At 40.2% G+C, this 13215-nt stretch overlaps 1 protein-coding gene across 1 annotated transcript in view; it reads right to left on the reverse strand.

Annotated features, from left to right (window-relative positions):
• LOC117253443 (glypican-5-like) overlaps window positions 1–13215 on the reverse strand; it is a 64826-nt gene that overhangs the window by 25704 nt on the left and 25907 nt on the right. Inside the window, exon 8 of the mRNA XM_033620881.2 lies at window positions 11521–11641. Within this exon, the coding sequence (XP_033476772.1) occupies window positions 11521–11641 (121 nt within the window). The remainder of the gene's footprint in view (window positions 1–11520; window positions 11642–13215) is intronic.

The raw sequence follows: 13215 nt of genomic DNA on the forward strand, positions 1-13215 counted from the left end.
TCTAAACAACTGTCAGATGGATTGCCATGAAATCTGGTGTCTCTTCGGTGATGCACTGACCTCATCTTGCACAATCAGGTCAAAACTGCAATTTGTGTAACACTTTGATTCATGACTAAATGCTTGCAAAACTACATGTACTACTGACATTCCCATCAGCCTCAGCTGCACGTTGTGTTTAGTGCTAATTACCCTATGTTAGCATACCATGAGGCTTAACTGAGATGGTGAACCCTGTAAATATTACTTGCAAAGCATCTACATGTCACTTTGAACATGTTAGCATGCTGATGTTAGCTGCTTGTGTAGCTGTAAATTATTCATTTTCAGGGATTGAGTGACCTGACCATGAGTTACTGTGAGTGTAAAGGAAAATAAGCTTATATTAGGGTGACCATATTTTGATTTCCAAAAAAGAGGACACTCGGCCGGCCACGAGATAGCCTACTTAAATGATACTCGCAGTTTACTCAAAGATGCCTTATAATTTTAATATATTTAAAGTTTATATGTATGGATAGAAAATTCAGTTATATTACAAAATTATATCTCTCAAAGACAGAAATTCAGATAGGCCCCTATAGATAGGACACACACACACACACATACACACACACTAGAGTGTGGCTACCCGATCCGAGCCCGACGGGTCCCGACGGTAGGCCTACCCGACGGGTCGGGCCGGGTTCGGTCAAAAATGTATAAATTGTATTCGGGCTCGGGTCGGATTCGGTCAGCTTTCAGTGAAAATGTAGTGTAAAAATAAATAAAATCCTATTGTCTGTCCTGTTTATTGCTTGGGCACTGTTATTTACGTGACAACACCTGACCATAACACACACACGCACATTGGCTGTTTGTTTCTACCTCTCCCCTCGCTGGAAGTCTCAGACCTCCAGCCGCCCGCCTCCGCCTTGATTAAACGCTGAAAATAAAATAAAAGAGGGAGACAAGTTTTCCTATTTTATCTTATTTTGTTATATTTCTCCCTCTCCCCTCGCTGGAAGCGTCGGACCTCCTGCTGCCCGCTCCCATCTCAAACACGGAGGTTTTTATCAGGAACAAATTTATCCACAGAGGTCTCTTCCTCTCCAAAACTAACAAACCAGGTGATTAAAACCAGTAAAAACACTGAATAAAGCAGTGTCATATTACAAATCAGTGTTTCTCCAACACTGTTTGGCATGTCAGAGACAGAATGCTAGCCCAGCACTGGCTAATGTCTACTTATCTGTTTTCTCTCATAATTTAAGATCCAAACATTCAAGAGGTTTTCACTAAGAACTGATTTATCCGCAGAGGTCTCTTCCTCTCCAAAACAAATGGACCCGGTGATTTAAACCGGTAAAAACATTGACTAAAGCAGTTTAACTTAAAAAATAAGTGTTTTTCCAACGCTGTTATCGCAGAGGAACTCCAAACTATGGTGGCTGATGTGAAAATGCGAATGGTCCTATAGAACCACTGTTAGGTTTGTACATTCTGGGCTTCTGTAGAAACATTTGAATCTCCATGGATAAGGACTAGCTTCCTATGTAGACATAAACGTCTCATTCTAACGTAACGAAAACGCAAGAATTCTTATTTTCAAGTGATTATACACTAAAGAAGACATACTTATTATAATATATCCCCATAAGGGATCTTACACACTGAACGTTTAATAGCAATGGGGTCAAGGGTCAAAAATATAGCATACTCTAATAATACTTAAATGATCATGATACCAGAGCAATCATTAAAGACAGATGCTAATGAGAGCTAAATCCAAAAAAGGGATGTTTTACTATATTTTTCCTCTCTAAAGGCAGCAAATGGCCACAGAAACATCTTTGTGCAAACACAAAAACGTGCACAAAAATGCAGCAGAACAGAAATACACAAACACACGCACACAGGTCAGAGAGTAGACTAAAGGGTAATTGAGGTCATGCTGTCTCTGTGTGAATCCATATTCCCTACTGCTCAGCTAAGTCACAGTGTGGATGCTTCGGCATGTTACATAATTGTGATGCCGGATGGAAACCTCATGTCTCGTAAAGCTCAACTAATGAGGGATTGAAAAAACAAAAACATCCACTCAGTTTAAATCAACTTGACTACAATCGATGGTTGCAGGATTTGATTAATTTACAAAGGACAACACAAACTTCCTGTCCCAGTAAGAAACTATAAAGCACCAAAATGGGAGTTATTAGGTTTGCACACATATACAGGAACATGTAATTGATTCACAGTATGATGAATGTGTATCGTAGGGAGTCAAAGTGGGTAATATATAAATTCCAGCCGAAAGCAGAGATAAGGCAAACAGCCACCAGTTTTATAAAGGAAAACGATATATGGTAGTGACATTTCATTCTATTTTATTTTAGATAACACTCACACACTCTATATACAGCAAAGATGATGCCACCAAGATTGTAACATCTATCATAATGATTTATGTTACTTTACAATAGTAAAAATCTGTCTGGCAAATTAAACACTAACAGAGGCCACACTGAGAGTCAACACTTTTGGATTTCATAATTACAAACATTTTTTTTTACGTCATTGTCATGCAGGGCAACAGTGGTTCTGAAAAACACTTCCCCTTCTAAGTTGCTTGTTGCTAGACAGCCAAAATCCATTATACTTTAGAGTATTTGAAGATGGCTTAACTCTGCCTCGCCAAATATAATCCCTAAACACAAGACCATATGGGATAAGATGCTGTTATACATACACACATGCTGACTGAGTAGGCATATAGTGTACATTTTTTCTTCACAGCATGACCCTAAAAATGTGCAGCAGTAGACTTACACATAATTATATTGCAGTACACGTGTATGTCTTGGACATGCAGTATGCATGCTAAACAAACAGGGCTATAACCTGCTTTTATTATATGCATTATATGCATATTATATGCCTACACTGTTGCTTCATATTTTAAGTAAATGAGCACAAAGTGCAAAGTATATTGCTTATCAGGCTGTTCTCGTGCACTGTTTGAAAGATTCCTACAAAAAGTAATGCACCAAAATTCGTACATATCCCACTCACTCATGAGCCGGTAATTTGTGCTTAAGCCATGTATTTTTTGAAGGCTCCGATCAGGTGAACAATGCATCGACAGGAGTAAACAAGGAAGTGGTCCTGATCCGTTCCCATAAGGGCAAAGCTTAGCATGGTGGGTGGGTCACAAAATGTAGGACTTTCCCCCTGAAATTTTCCCTGAGAGACCACAGTAACTTTACTTGCCTAAACCTAACCTCCGTAACTTAAATGTGTAAAATCATTTGTGGGGTGTTCATTCATTAGATATATGAATCATTGTGTGTGCATTTTCATAGGATATCATGAGGATACTTTGCGCTATTGGTATTTCTAACAATTTTAAAATAACAATTGATGATACTGTCTACCTATGTTTTAGGATGACTTTTTGGATAGATGCAGGTTGTATATAAAAGGAGGGACATCTCGCCTCTGCTGTAAAGTAATTGCAGGGCAGTCCGTGAAAACAAGAGGAATCAAGGTTAATATATGACAGCATGTCCAAAGGGACATGGAGACAGATCAGACTCTGTGCAGTGATTCACCATCTTGTCATCGGACTGCAAATGAGGGCTGAGGGAGGACAAAAAAACATTACAGCAATGTTTCCACCAGGACTGTCTTTTCTTAGTCATGTGGAAAGGCTACAATTTAAACAGAATTTGGGTCATGCAGCACTGAAATTCTCCGGTGACACCAATGGGCCTGTAACATGACAAATTATTCAAGGGTGGCAGCTGCAGAGTGGTCTGTCCAATCTAATTAATGACAGGGGAAAAACTTACAGTTAGTGGCAAAGGTGAGGACTTTTTGTCTTGTCTTATTTGTTTAATGCAGGACAACACTGATTAAAGATGACTAATGGTGGGCAGTACCTAGGCTGACCAAACGTCCTCTTTTGCCCGGACATGTCCACTTTTCACGTCCTGTCCAGGGCGTCCGGGGGGTCCGGGGGGTTTTTATAAACTGATGATAATGTCTGGTTTTCCGTGTGTTTGTGTGTGTGTGTTAGAGTGCGGCACGGGCCGCATATTTCTGTCCGAACCCGAACCGAGCCCGACATTATTTAATGACCAAAGCACTGACTTTGTGTCACACAGTGGTTACAGGCTATTTAACAGGCCGGGCGCGCGCCGTGGGTGCTCAGCTGCGGAGAGGGAGACCTCCGTGTTTGATACGGGAGCGGGCGGTCCGAGGCTTCTAGCGAGAGGAGAGGGAGAAATATAACAAAATAAGATAAAATAGGAAAAACCTGACTCCCTCTTTTATTTTATTTTATTTTCAGCGTTTAATCAAGGCGGAGGCGGGCGGCTGGAGGTCTGAGACTTCCAGAGAGGAAGTCAAACAGCCAATGTGCGTGTGTGTTATGTTCAGGTGTTGTCATGTAAATAACAGTGCCCAAGCAATAAACAGGACAGACAATAGGAGTTAATTTATTTTTACACTACATTTTCACTGAAAGCTGACCGAATCCGACCCGAGCCCGAATACAATTTATAGCTACATTTTTGACCAAACCCGGCCCAACCCGTCGGGTATCATCGGGCTCGGATCGCCACACTCTAGTGTGTGTATGTGTCCCCTTTCTATAGGGGCCTATCTGAATTTCTGTCTTTGAGAGATATTATTTTGTAATGTAACTGAATTTTCTATCCATAGCCTACATATAAATTTTAAATATATTAAAATTATAAGGCATCTTTGAGTAAACTGCAAGTATCATTTAAGTAGGCTATGTTGTGGCCGGCCGAGTGTCCTCTTTTTTGGAAATCAAAATATGGTCACCCTGCAGTACCTTTACCACTAAGCTGGAACATATCAGCAAGTACTGTAAATGATGATGTTAGTTTTTCGTAAAATTTCAAAGATTAACATGTTACACGACTACCTTAGTTGTATGTACACAAAATAATGTTTACAGCCAATCAGGATTAACCCTCAAAAAACACTGTAGCCACTGTTGTTTTGTACTGGTCACCAGCAGTCATATAACCAGAGAAAATGGTGATATTGAGTGGTTCTGCAAAAATTTAGATTATGTCCAATGAAGTTTTTGAATGTCAATATTTCTTTCTCTTTCTCTTAAAAGTCCAATGTGTAGGATTTAGGGGAGTATAATGTCAGAGATGGAATGTAATATAGTAACTATGTTTTCTTTAGTATACAATCACCTGAAAATAAGAATTTTTCATTACCTTAGAACGAGCTGTTTGTATCTACATATGGAGCAGGTCCTTGTCTCTGGAGATCGCCCACTTGCATCAACATTTATCTACAGTAGCTCAGAATGGACAAACCTAACACTGGCTTTATACAGGGCCAAACGCGTTTTCACGTTTTTTTTTCTCATTTTTGTGACCACCACCGTAGTTAGCAGACCCTCTGTAGCGAGCCAAGCAGGTGAAACTGAATGAATGAAACTGCTTTATTTGGTGTTTTTACCAGTTTTAGAGGAAGAGACCTCTGTGGCTAATTTGGTTTCTGGTAAAAACCTCCTGAGCAATAAACACTGAAGGAATTCTAACTGGGAGCTCATGATTGGTGCACGGGAGAAGTCTCAGCTGGTTGTAATCTGCAGTCCTCAGTGCTACTGCTACATACCACTAAATCCTACACACTGCCCCTTTAAATGACTCTGTGGAGTCTCACTGTCGAAATGAGGTTGGGGATTTCAGAGTGATATCAATCTTCTCATCTAAACAAACACAAGAAATCAAATAATTTCCCAAAATGTCCTTTCAACAGAGCAAATATTAACTGCCAGTCTGTGATGAAACATAACCGCTGGTCTCCTGAATGAAGTGAAGATGCGCAACCCCCCTACTGTCTGTATTCTGCTGTCACTTAAGGAGAGGTGGGACCACTGCCCTTTCCCTATGCAGGGGCAGCCCTCACAAGGTTGATATGGCTCATCCTGATTGGCTGAGCATGTACATACAAATTTTAATAGCGAGGAGAGGCAAGTGGCTACACTAATTGAATCCCATCAGAGGGCAAAGCCTGTGTGAAACACTACCCACAGCTGCAAAGGTCTAATTAACGCATAATACAAAATTGGGACAGTGACAGATAAGAAGAGACAGAGGGAAAGACAGACAGAAAGACAGACCTCTATACTGAGGTAATCAAATAATAAAAATTCTGAGGATGCTTCTTTGTCTTGTATCATATTTTGTTCCTCCTCTAATCCTAGCTGTGTGAGTAAATGGCACACATGACGGGCATGAATAGTTATTACTAAATAGCATGCATTAATGAGTGTGCCTCAGATACATGGTTTCCCCCACAGAGACAGCACAGATTTCTAAAGACGACACTAAACTTGTTTAAAGGCAATACTGGCTCACAGTGTGGACTTACACACAGGGTTTGTTTAAGTGCAAAGACTTACATTCTCTTAATTTATCAAAAAGATGGAAAGACTGCACGCTGAGCATACTTTGCAATGCAGATGAGCTGTGTTAAATCTGAGTCTTCCCTTTGGTTCACGCTGTGGCCTGTTAGCATTACCATCATCAATTCAGCAGGCATGCAGCACAAGTCTAAAAACATTGATCTGACTACTCCAGTCCTCATAGTGGTTGAGTGTGCATTTGTGTGCATGCTGGAAGATTCACAGAAGCTTCAATAGTCCTTAAATCAAAGAATAACAGGACATGTCCAGCTAACATGGAATTAATGGGCCTGAGAAAACAAATCTCATACATAAGTGATTGCATGGTGCATGTGTGGTGTGCTTGTTTATATGGCAGGGGGGTGCTGACTCTGCATTTCTTCCATGTAAATGCAGCATGATTAATGGACTCACCACCAAAATTAGACGGAGCACAGAAAGAGCTTCAACAGCAAAAAGAGGAAAATAAACCATAGCATATCCCGTCCCATGACTTTCCCATGGATCTTCCAAAACCACCAATAACATTGAGATGAACAGAATTTATCAGGTTTTCTTGACAAACTATAATTTCACTCTTAACCTTACAATAAAGCACTCAGAGAGTCAGTAATAAAAGAACTTGCTGCTACTTCAAACATGTCATTGGTATCCCTAAATTATTTTAAAATGGTTTCTTGAACCTACGTACAAGCACACACTCTGAAATAAGGGTGTGCTACATCATCTCGTTCACAATAATACTGGTATGATTTTAACATCATATGAGAAATTCATATTGTGATAATTACGATATTTTGGCTTGATGACATATTGATGTCATACTGTTACCCACAGCAACAGGCATGGCTGAAAGTGAAATTATTTCATACTCCATGGTGGTTCTGAGAAGAGGAGCAGCTTCAGTGGAGCTGAATAAACTGCGGCATCATCAAGTCTGGGTGTCCTTAATGTTTCCTGACCAGCCCCTGACTTCACGGTAACTGATTCTTTTAGCTAGTTACTGCAAGTTACTGTCCCTGCAGAGGGAGCTCATTCAGCAACTCCTCCAGCAGCACAGCATCTCTTCCTCTCCTCTCTCACTGTGCACACACAGGAGTCAGTGTCGTCAAGTGATTAAACCTTTGGTAATGTAAACCTACGTGATGCTCGTGGCTTGACTAAAAACAACATATATGTGAATGTGCAATAGTTATCGTATATCGTAGCATAACAGCCTGTCACAGGTTACGGCATGATGATTAGAGGAGAAATGGCATAAAGGTCCAGGTGGAAAAAGAACAACTTAACCATTTAGGATTTTGTTCAAAAGGAAATTGGAGAAGAAAATGGAAGGCAGACTGTTAGGTTGTCATGTAAAACGTTATCACTTATTTTGTTGCAATTCTATTTTTTAAAATTAATATATATATTTTTTCGTACTAATTTGTCATATCGTCAAGAATATCATTATCACAAAAATACCCAGAAATATTGTAATATTGTTTTAGGGCCATATCGCCCACCCCTACTCTGACATCTTTGTCATCATCATTTTCATGGTTGTGGCTAAATAGGCTGACCAAATGTCCTCTTTTGCCCGGACATGTCCACTTTTCACGTCCTGTCCGAGGTGTTCAGGGGGTGTTTATAAATTGATGATAATATCCGGTTTTCCTTTCCGAACCCGACAGTCATTCTGTTTTGTTATGTCCGAAACCGAACCGAGCCTGACATTATTTAATTACTAAAGCACTGAGTTTGTGTCACACAGTTGTTATGGTTACAGGCTATTTAACAGGCCGGGTGTGTGCCATGGGTGCTCTGCGGAGAGGGAGACCTCCGTGTTTGAGACGGGAGCGGGCGGTGGAAGGTCTGAGGCTTCCAGCGAGGGGAGAGGGAGAAATATAACAAAATAAGATACAATAGGAAAAACCTGTCTCCCTCTTTTATTTTATTTTCAGCGTTTAATCAAGGCGGAGGCGGGCAGCTGGAGGTCCGAGACTTCCAGAGAGGGGAGAGGGAGAAACAAACAGCCAATGTGCGTGTGTGTTATGTTCAGGTGTTGTCACGTAAATAACAGTGCCTAAGCAATAAACAAGGACAGATAACAGGCTTATATTTATTTTTACACTACATTTTCACTGAAAGCTGACTGAAACCGGCCCGACCCATCGGGTAGGCCTACCGTCGGGACCCGTCGGGCTCGGATCGGGTAGCCACGCTCTAGTGTGTGTATGTGTCCCCTATTGGGGCCTATCTGAATTTCTGTCTTTGAGAGATATTATTTTGTAATATAACTGAATTTTCTATCCATAGCCTACATATAAACTTTAAATATATTAAAATTATAAGGCATCTTTGAGTAAACTGCGTGTATCATTTAAGTAGGCTATGTCGTGGCCGGGCCGAGTGTCCTCTTTTTTGGAAATCAAAATATGGTCACCCTAGGCTAAAAGGAACATTACTTTAAAGGATAAATCTGTTCATATTCTGTAGTTTAGTTAGTTAACAATCCCATGAAAGGGCTAAGAACAAAACAATTAAGTGATCAATATCCACAGCCTGATATAACTTAATGCCACGTGTCTCCAGTGTTGTTCAAAAACTACTAAAAACACATCAATGATCTACAATACTGTGGCACATTGCTTAATTATGACAAAAACTGGCACTTTAGTTTATTTCAAATCAATTCTACATGTAATATCCTGTTGCTATAAATCTCCAAATCTGCCGCTGAAAATAGTCCCTAATAAATGCAGTATTAACTCCTGTTTGACTAAAATTTGCTAAAAAATGACACCACCCAGCTCTTTGAGGAAATAATTTAGACTGACTAGCTGGGCATGTTGGAGTATTAAAATGTTTGTTTTTTTTTATCTGATTTTTTTTGACAGTAACAAAAATACAAAATATCGCCTGCCTTATTCTTTAATGGCTGACATACCATGCGTTTCACTGTTGACATCTTCGCTCATTTGTTTGTCCTCCTCTCAGAGACTGTGTTTACATGCACACTAGTACTAGTAGGCAGTCTTTGGACATGTATACTGCGCATTTGGATAATGTGTCTCGATTGGGGTTTTTATCACAGTTTGTGACAGACAGACTCTTACCAGTTTATGGTCCAACACACCAACAGTTTGTAAGGCTGGCGTAAAGATGCATGCCCCCAAAAAAGCACACATTAGTGGTCAGAAGGAGACACCTACCTTTGAACATTAAGAAAGACTTGGATATCAACAGGTTTGTGGACATGTGCAAATATTGCAATGCCAACCTTTTCAAGAAGATAGTTGAAGGAACAAAAAAAGGAAGAATGTGTTCACTAAAGTCCACCACTCATGGACGCAAAAGGGCACAAGCTGCTCCAGCCATTCCACATTTCCATACTTTGACTTGATAAACAACATGTTATAGGACATTGACCCATTGTCAAACACAGCTGAGAATGATGTCAACATGTAAACAGTAATATTAGTGAAATATTCATTTTCATTAGTCATGTAAACAGCTTAGTAGGATTATTGCTGTTTTGGAATAAGGGCAAAAAACTAAATATTTTGTGCATGTAAATGTAGTTAGTTTGTTGACTTCTCTGCCTTCCTGTTTTCCTACCAGCCTGTCTGACTCTCTCCAAAGTGCTCCAAAAACAGCCACATGGTCCTTAGCGCAAATAATGAATCATCATTATGGATAACCTTGATGTATCATTTTATGAAATCATATTCCCATGATTTTATGAATCATTCATGCAAATCATATCACCATATTACCATGCTGTTCAGAGCTTTGAAAGTGCTGCATAAATCCAGCTTAATTGTTGAATTAATTCATTTATTATTGCATGTTATTATCTACATCTGTTCACAGAGCTGACATTTAAGTTTATTGGATTAAGCAGCGGTTCACACATGAGGTGATAGCGATTGATTTAGAGCCAGATGAGGACGAGGACACATCACAAACACACACACACACACACAAACCAGAACCCTGCTTTAGCAACTGTGTATCACACCTACATCATACTTTAGAGAAACACCAAGAGGCTGAACTCAATATTTTATTATAATAATAACAGCAAAAGATCATACTAACAATAGCATCATCATTTAGGTACGGATATAAATAATTCCGTCCATTAAGGGCAGGTAGGAACATTCCTGCAGAATGCTAACCACCTTCATACGTTGTGGTGTCACGGCCAAGGTGACTTCGGAAGATATTAATGCTCTGTGGAACTGTTATAAAATCACGCACAGATCCTCCTGACTTTATCTAGAACTACATCCACTCTCAGGTTCTCTAAAATACAATTTTACAACCGAGGCTACTGCAGAGTCTGCACAGTGGGATGAATTAATGAATGCAATACCCCAACCCAAAGCAAAAATATGTCACAGCTCACGCTATTGTGGTTAAAGTCAAAGAGAAAAGATGCTGACTTCATTGTGTGCGTGTCCTGGGAGGAGCACTATGTGACATAAAAAACTCAGTATATCAATGTCCATATCAGATTTTTACATGCTGAGATGCCAATAAGATTATGAGGTACATTACAAAGTTCATGCTGATGCAAAGTTGACATTTTGGCCTAATGATGATGTTGCAAGACAGAAAGAAATGTTCGTGTGTCTAAAATGGAAAACGTCTCTGGGGGCAAATTTCATGACCATCTGTCCATTACATTTCCTGACATTTCTGCCTGATGGTGGTGCTAGAAAAAAGGTCAGAGGGTCCACAAAAACAATGAGAGTCATCCTCTAGGAAACTATTCATGGACAGGATATCATATACATAGATAGGAATATATACTGAAAGATCACAGGGTCACAGTGGACCACATATATCAATGTTATATCAAGAGGACTTGCCCTGGATCAAAGTTTTTATGCAAACTGGATCGACCAATCAGTGTTGCTTTCTGTAGGCCTTACCGTTAGCATCACAAAAAGCTAAATAGCACCTCTGTGAACAGAAACCTTGGAATGGTCTATCACACTGATAGCAAGTTAAACCCTTACAGGGTTTGTTGAGAATGGGTCAAGATTTACCTCACCAACTATGTCTTATTTGAAGTGAGCTCCTGTGTGTACCTGTGTTAGCTGCTCCAGCCTCTGTTTCGCCCCCTTCAGGACAGGATCTGCATTACGGACGGTCATCTCTGGGTTCTCCTTCTGGCCTTTTAAACTGCTGCCAACCACAGGACCTGCATAACTACATAAAGACAGAGAACAAGAGAAAGACATAAAGTAATTTCTGTCCCAGTTTTGTGTGTGTGTGTGTGTGTGTGTGTGTGTGTGTGTGTGTGTGTGTTGCTCTCCTGCCCCAGTTTCCCACAGTCACTATACTAGTGTGTTCAGTCAGGGTGTAGTAATTCACATCAACATGTGCAGACACACACACACACACACACACACTGTAAAATAAGTTAACTGCTGGCAAATGAAACAAAGAACCACAGACTTTATTCAAGCAGAGGAGTCACTTGAGACATTCAGCTATGGTGACATGAGTTCATCCTCTGGCAGGCTGATCTTAATCTTAATCACCTTGTTGAAGTCACAGAGATTTTTTATTAAGAACAGGTTGTTAAATGATTCATTCTACCCCATGAATAAAATGTCTCTTTAATTTTAAAAATTAACTATATTTGATGGTAATACTTCTTGACTTTTACTGGGCTTCAAAGAAAGTCTTTTTTATAGAGTTAGCCTATTGTATTAAAGGAGCTGTACAGAACATTCAGTACAGTGGAGAAATGGCGTCCTGAGCAGAAACTGAAGTGATGCTACCTCTGTGTATAATCCGAGCTTCTCTGTTCCTTGTTGTGGTAGCTGGTCCGGCCGCACACATGCATGATGGTGCATGTGAGTCCCTGTGTGTGTATACATGTAGCTAGCTTATCGCCGCTGCTCTGCACTGAGCTCATATAGCAGTTACTGCTGAAAACTCTGTCCCAACCCATGGCATTGTTGCGGAAGCATAACACCCTGCCTCATGTTAACACCATTAGCTCTGTCAGCACTGTTGCTGTTGCTAGCACTGTTCACACTGGTAGCATTGTTAGCTGCCAGCCGTCGGCTCAGCTACCTCTATGTGGAGAGCTGTGTATAATTCATATACTCTGAACAACTTACATACAGCTACTTTGATTTTCGTGATGGAATTGAATGATGTCAATTTAATCTGATCTTTCTAACTGGACTCCCAGCATCCCCTCCACAGTGTGCATATTTTGTTTCCATAAGAGCAGAGGTTTTACCTTTTATTACCTCTGCCAAGAATGTTGTGGTTTCAGTTTGGTTTGTTAGCTGCGACCAGCAAGTCATTCTGTTGGTTGGTCGATTGGTCAGTCCACAAAATTTTCCCAACCCTTTGGTGGCCACAGTCTTTGCTTTAGAAGGCTGGAATTAAGCCTTGAGGTTGCAGCTATTGCATGTTCATGCTGGTTTTTCTGTTGGTTTGTCAGTTTTTCAGCAGGATTACTGAAAAACTCCTGGTCTGATTTTCATTAAACCCGGTGGAACAGTGTTGCATGTGGCAAGAAAAGCCCCAGGAAAAATTCTGGAACAGATCTGAATCATGGGCAAATGTACAAATTACTTTTCACTTTCATCAACACTGTGAGATAGGGCATTTGGCCTCAGCAGAGGTCTGTGTTTTCTGAATGCCCCTCTAGTTCTTTAAGCCATGGGCTTTTTAAACAAAATGTTCTTCCCTCTGCTCCATCTGGATGGTTTTCTTAAGTCTACCTGCTCTAGATACTTTTTCTGAAGATTTGTGCATCA

This window comes from Epinephelus lanceolatus, chromosome 6 (assembly GCF_041903045.1).
Source record: "Epinephelus lanceolatus isolate andai-2023 chromosome 6, ASM4190304v1, whole genome shotgun sequence".
NCBI classification, from domain to species: domain Eukaryota; kingdom Metazoa; phylum Chordata; class Actinopteri; order Perciformes; family Serranidae; genus Epinephelus; species Epinephelus lanceolatus.